A 6,397-nucleotide genomic window follows, 5' to 3' on the forward strand; every position below is an offset into this window, starting at 1 on the left:
GTGTGTGTGTGTGTGTGTTTGCGTAGGTTCAGTACCGGGTATGACATCCTATCCCAATAATCTGCTAAAAGGATTGGCAGCCTTTCAACTGAGAGGTAATGAATTACACAGAGTAATCTGAGTACAAGTTACAGCAGAGTGACAAAATTAAAACAACACAACTGTTTCTGATGGGGAAATAAAAAAAAATAGTTCCTGATCACTTATTAACTTAACAAATTATCATTAAACGTGGATAAGACTAATTATAGAGAAAGAGTAATATTGAAAGTTCATTTAAAATTGATGGTGTTGAGRTTTGCAGAGTCAGTCTTTGGTGTCATCATTGATGAAAAACTGACATAAATCTTTTAAGAACGACAATAGCCAGATCTAATGCAGGACTGTAAAAAGTTAACAAATTATTCAATGATAAAGCTCTGTTTATACTGTATAATGCAACAATTGTTCCACATTTAATCTATTGTATCAAGCTTTGGGGAAAATGTAATACAATTATAAATCCTATTTTTGTTTTACAAAAAAAGAGCCATAAGGTTTATTACAAGAAGGTATTACAGTCACCCATCAAATACATTGTTCCTTCAGTTGAAGTTATTGAAATTTTATGATTTGGTTGATTATAGCATCGTATCAATTATGTATCGGGCTCATGGAAACACATTACCTTCAAATATTCAGTTAAATTTTGTTAAAAGAGAGAGTTTGTACAACCTTAAGGGGATAGAAATGTTTGTGAGACCTAAGTTTCGGACTAGTTTGAGAGAACGGTGTTTATCGATTCAAGGAGTAAAATTATGGAATAATCTGGAAGATGACGTAAAAAGAGCTAAAGCAATGGGTACGTTTAAGAGAATGATAAAAGTTAGACTGGAGAAATATGTACATATATAATGTGTATTAATACAAGTTGTTCTGAGTTTAACCTTTGTTTATTTCTATTTTTATTTTTTGTTATTTGAAGACTATTTTGTTTAAATTTAATTGTTTGTGAAAAGGGGCCGATATTCTAAGATTGTTTTCTTCCTCTGCCACCTTTTATTTATGGTTTGAATTTTTATTGTACATAGAATTTGTTTTTTTAAGAAATTGAAAAATGAATGAATTAAAAAACTAAAAAAACTAATGGAAGTCAACATGATATCACTAGGTTAGTATAAGAAGTGGGTCAAAGCTGTTTGTTGCACTGAAATCTCAGCATTTGTGTTAAATGATGGAGTGTCAATAAAACTGGAACAAACACGTACAGCKGGTAAAATAAGTATTGAACACGTCACCATTTTTCTCAGTAAATATATTACTAGAGGTGCTAATGACATGAAATTTTCACCAGATGTYGGTAACAACCCAAGTGATCCATACATACAAAGAAATCAAACCATAAATGTCCAGAAATGAAGTTATTTGTAATAATGTGGAATGGCACAGGGAAAAAGTATTGAACACACTTACTGAAATTTATCTAATACTTTGTACAAAAGCCTTTGTTGTCAATGACAGCTTCAAGACGCCTCCTGTATGGAGAAACTAGTGGCATGCATTGCTCAGGTGTGATTTTGGCCCATTCTTCCACACAAACAGTCTTCAAATCTTGAAGGTTTCGTGGACCTCTTCTATGAACTCTGATCTTTAGTTCTTTCCATAGATTTTCTGTTGGATTCAGGTCAGGTGATTGGCTGGGCCATTCCAGCAGCTTTAGTTTCTTTCTCTGAAACCAACTGAGAGTTTCCTTGGCTTTGTGTTTGGGCTCATTGTCTTGCTGAAATGTCCAGCCACGTTTCATCTTCATCATCCTGGTAGATGGAAGCAGATTTTTATCAAGAATGTCTCTGTACATTTTTCCACTCATCCTTCCTTCAATTATTTGAAGTTTGCCAGTACCATATGCTGAAAAACAGCCCCACACCATGATGTTCCCACCTCCAAACTTCACTGTTGGTATGGTGTTTTTGGGCTGATGTGCAGTRCCATTTGACCTCCAAACATGATGTGTATTCTGGCATCCAAACAGTTCAATGTTGGTCTCATCTGACCAGACTATATTCTCCCAGTATTACACAGGCTTGTTTAAATGTTGTGCAGCAAACTTTAAAGGAGCTTCAACATGCTGTTTCTTCAGCAGTGGAGTCTTGCGTGGTGAGCGTGCATACAGGCCATGGTGGTTCAGTGCATTACTTATTGTTTTCTTTGAAACAAWCGTACCTGCTAATTCCAGGTCTTTCTGAAGTTCTCCACAAGTGGTCCTTGGCTCTTGGACAACTCTTCTGATAATTCTTTTCACTCCTCTGTCAGAAATCTTGTGAGGAGCACCTGGTCGTGGTCGGTTTATGGTGAAATAATGTTCTTTCCACTTCTGAATTATGGCCCCAACAGTGCTCACTGGAACCTTCAGAAGTTTAGACATTCTTCTGTAACCGATGCCATCATTATGCTTTGCAACAATAAGGTTGTGAAGGTCTTGAGAGAGCTCTTTACTTTTACCCATCATCAGATGGTTCTTGTGTGATACCTGGCCATCATTTGGGACTGAACCAGCTGATATTAACTTGCACTGACAAGGGGCAGGCTTGTTTTCTAATTACTGAGAGAGTTCAGCTGGTGTCTTGGCTTTCCATGCCTTTTTACACCTCCCTTTCTTCATGTGTTCAATACTTTTTCCCTGTGCCATTCCACATTATTACAAATAACTTCATTTCTGGACATTTATGGTTTGATTTCTTTGTATGTATGGATCACTTGGGTTGTTACCAACATCTGGTGAAAATTTCATGTCATTAGCACCTCTAGTAATATATTTACTGAGAAAAATGGTGACGTGTTCAATACTTATTTTACCCGCTGTATACTCCCAAACAGAAAGTCACACTTAAATGTGCAATTCCATATATTTTATTATTAATTATTTGAATATTAATGTCCGTTTACGTTTTGTATCATTTCAGTTTCCTCCATGTCTCTGTTTGTTGTTCAGTATCTGTGCTTTGTGTTTGATTGATTCTGACTTCCTAAAAGTATAAACATGAACTTGGACATTATAGAGGACACTATTAAAACATGTTAGAAAAGCTAAATAAAAGTCTGTAAACTTCAGGCACAGACTGAAAAAGAAAAAAAGCTGAAAGACTTTGTGAAAAAAAAATCCATTATTTTTTCATTTTGAGTCAAAGTGACTTTTTACGTCTCCGTTTTGTCCKTATTTCCTCCGTTACAAACTTTTATCTGTGTTATGGACTGAATGTTTCAAGGTCAGACAGTCACTAATGGGTTTATATTTACCTGCCTGCCTCCTGGAGCTGTTCATGTTGTTCCATTAGTGATAAAGAGCTAAAACATTTAAGTTTTCAGTCACCACTTATCTGCAGAATATCTGAGTTTACTCTAAACACTTTAGAAGATATTTGACTGACAGCATAAACTCTGTTTGTAGGACTTTTAATCAGCTGTTGCAATTAAAGTGCATTACTGGATAAACAATTGAAACAGTCTTATAATACCACAAATACAAACTGAATATGCAATAAAATACACATCTGTCCATCTCTGATGCTTTGATGTTGGCTGGAAAAAAAATAAGCGTAATGATATAACCTCAACTCACAAGGTTGTATAAAGTTTATAAAAACTGTGCTAAAATCCATAAAAATTGTTCCTAATTCTTTAAGAAATTGTCCAAAATTCATGCTATAAGTTTAAAATGTATAAGAAATAGTGTATAATTTATGCAAATGTGTGAAGTCTAAATTTGGTCTATAATCTTTATAAAATTATCAAACATTTTCATATGATATTTGGTTTATAATCTATATAAATAGGTCTTAAATCTACATAAACTGGCATAAAATCTGCATATATTATATGAATCACTATAAAATCTATATACATTAATCTGAAGTCTGAATGAACTGGTTTAAAATTCATATAAATTGGTACTAAGGAACATATTTAAAGTGATCACATATGTAAGACAAATTTGAGTTACTGTAATGTTTTTATTTGTTTTTAGCTTGAAAGCCCCAGCTATTAAAATGGGAAAACAACTTTTGTAGCTTTTAYAATTTTCTTTAATTAAGACTTTTGTGCTGTTGGAGAATATTTCCCGAATGTGGTTATATATTTTTAGGAGACGAGTGGGGTTTGGATGGATGGAAAATAAGAACATCTAATTGATTGTCCATTAAAAAATGGTTATTGTTGGGGAGAATGAGTGAAAAAAGGATGGAGAGAAGTAATAACGTCATCATCTGTTTACGTGTCCTTGTCTGTAAGAGTATAAAGTCAAAAAAGATCGATCAGAGGGACACAAGTGGAGACAACAGCTGAAATCTTTGTTGGGAGAAAAACTAAAAGAAGAGCAGAAAGAGGAAGAAAAGACAGAGGGTGAGTTTCTTCTGATCTTATTTTGAATATTTGTTTAAATAAAAACATTTCACATCAACAAAAAAAAATCTTTTGCTCTGTAAAACTTATTTTGTGTTTTGAGTTTAGATAATTTAGATCTTTTGTTTTCATTTTATTGAAAATATAAATGAATTATAAAATGTGTCAAAGGTTATTTTAAAAATATCAAAACCCAAAAGATTTCAGTTCAATTTGTCGCTGATTGTACCGGACTGACAGGCTTTTATTTTGTTAAATCAGAATGCGTCCTGTGCTGCTATTGGTGGCTGCGGCCGTGGTGGGCGTGGCCAGAGGAGCGCACAGTCACTGCTGGGAGCATCCCAGCTGTCTGGAGCTCCACTCTGAGGGCAGCATGAAGGTAAACACACATATCTGAGAACAAATCTCATTCGGTGTGATTCTGTTTGCAAAATTAGACACTTTTTTTGTTACTTTGTGCATCATTTAGTGTCCTCAGCTCAAGTTGGGATGATGTCATCATCATAGAGCGGCTTTCTGGGACAATCTTAAGTTAGCTTAAATATGGTTGTAAACCAATTTAAAATGTTTTAAATGTCTGTGTGAGCAGGGGCACGTCTAAGGGGTGGTCAGTGGGCATAATGCCAGCCCCCCCCCCCCCCACCCTCTAAATTTAACTGTCCCCCACACTGCTATTTGCTGTGGTCGTGGCTGAGAGTGGTAACATTTATAAGCACTTTAATGTTGTAAAACCATAGTATCATCACATTTTTTAACCTAACTCAATGTTTACGTCATTTATTTCCTATAAAAAAAGCTTTTTCCTTTTTGACACAAACTATATCAGAAAGAATAAAAATGAAAGATTAGATTTTCCCTGATCTAAATTTCCATATTTACCTCCTTGTTTCCTTAGTTTAATGAGGACTTTAAAACTTTTTCTCCTTTTTTTTTTCCTGCAGGARTGTCTCCAGCTCTGTCAGTCCGACCTACACAAGATGGCCGCCGTCCTCGCCAGCGCCCATCTTCAGCCTCTCCCTTCGTCAGACCCGCTTTCCGTTTTACCCTCCTCCACCTCCACGCCTCAGGCCAGACGCTCCTACTCCATGGAGCACTTCCGCTGGGGGAAGCCTCTGGGGCGGAAGCGCCGCCCCATCAAGATCCTCCCGGGGAACGGCGCCGAGGAAGAGTCGGCCGAGCTTTTCCCCGGAGAGGCAAGGAGGCGGGAGCTCTCCAGGGAGACGGCAGCCGTCGAGGATGAGGAGAAGGTGGCGAAAGAGGAGGCGGAGAAGCTTTCCAACGAGCTCCACGACAGAAAAGACGCGCCGTACAAGATGAAGCACTTCCGCTGGGGGGGCCGGCCCATGGCAAGCAAACGCTACGGGGGCTTCATGAAGAGCTGGGAYGAACACAGCCAGAGGCCTCTGCTCACGCTTTTTAAAAATGTCATCAATAAGGAAGAATAGGAGGAGGAGAGCAGCGAAGGAAGGAGGACACACACACTGTAAAAAATGAAATGTTGGATTTACTTAACCATGTTATGTTACCTGGTTCCACTTAACTGAGTTGAGTAAATTCAAAGCAATATAAGAGTTTTTTAGCCAAAGAACATATGTTGCTTTGAATTTACTCAACTCAGTTAAGTGGAACCAGGTCACATAACATGGTTAAGTAAATCCAACATTTCATTTTTAGAGTGCATACTGGTCCTATAACCAGTTACTGACTTTAAAATGACCCCCCCAAACATCCACAACTAAATTTACTCAACTTTACSGGTGAACAAAGAACCAGAGGTGACACATTAAACCTGCAGCTGGKTTTAGCAACAAATACAGTTGTTTGGTTTGTATTAAATGCATTAAACAAATATTTTAATTCTCTGGAGTCATTTTGATTTACTGGTAATTAATACAGAAGAGGATTTATAAGAGATAAAATCACCAGACCACGTGTGTTGACACAAGAGGGCAGCACTGACATGTAGCTTGTGGGAATTATCAACGTTTCTTTCAGACATTTAGACAAAAAATAAAAAAAC

At 36.7% G+C, this 6,397-nt stretch overlaps 1 protein-coding gene across 1 annotated transcript; it reads left to right on the top strand.

The window, feature by feature from the left end:
• The first annotated feature begins 3,658 nt into the window (after window positions 1–3,658).
• On the top strand, window positions 3,659–5,854 carry LOC106523603 (pro-opiomelanocortin). The gene is made up of 3 exons (XM_014017088.1): window positions 3,659–4,377; window positions 4,639–4,756; window positions 5,319–5,854. The coding sequence occupies exons 2-3, from the start codon at window positions 4,640–4,642 to the stop codon at window positions 5,820–5,822; spliced, it is 621 nt and encodes a 206-aa protein (XP_013872542.1). The 5' UTR covers window positions 3,659–4,377; window position 4,639; the 3' UTR covers window positions 5,823–5,854.
• The last annotated feature ends 543 nt before the right edge of the window (window positions 5,855–6,397 follow it).

This window comes from Austrofundulus limnaeus, unplaced genomic scaffold, assembly GCF_001266775.1.
Source record: "Austrofundulus limnaeus strain Quisiro unplaced genomic scaffold, Austrofundulus_limnaeus-1.0 Scaffold161, whole genome shotgun sequence".
NCBI lineage: Eukaryota > Metazoa > Chordata > Actinopteri > Cyprinodontiformes > Rivulidae > Austrofundulus > Austrofundulus limnaeus.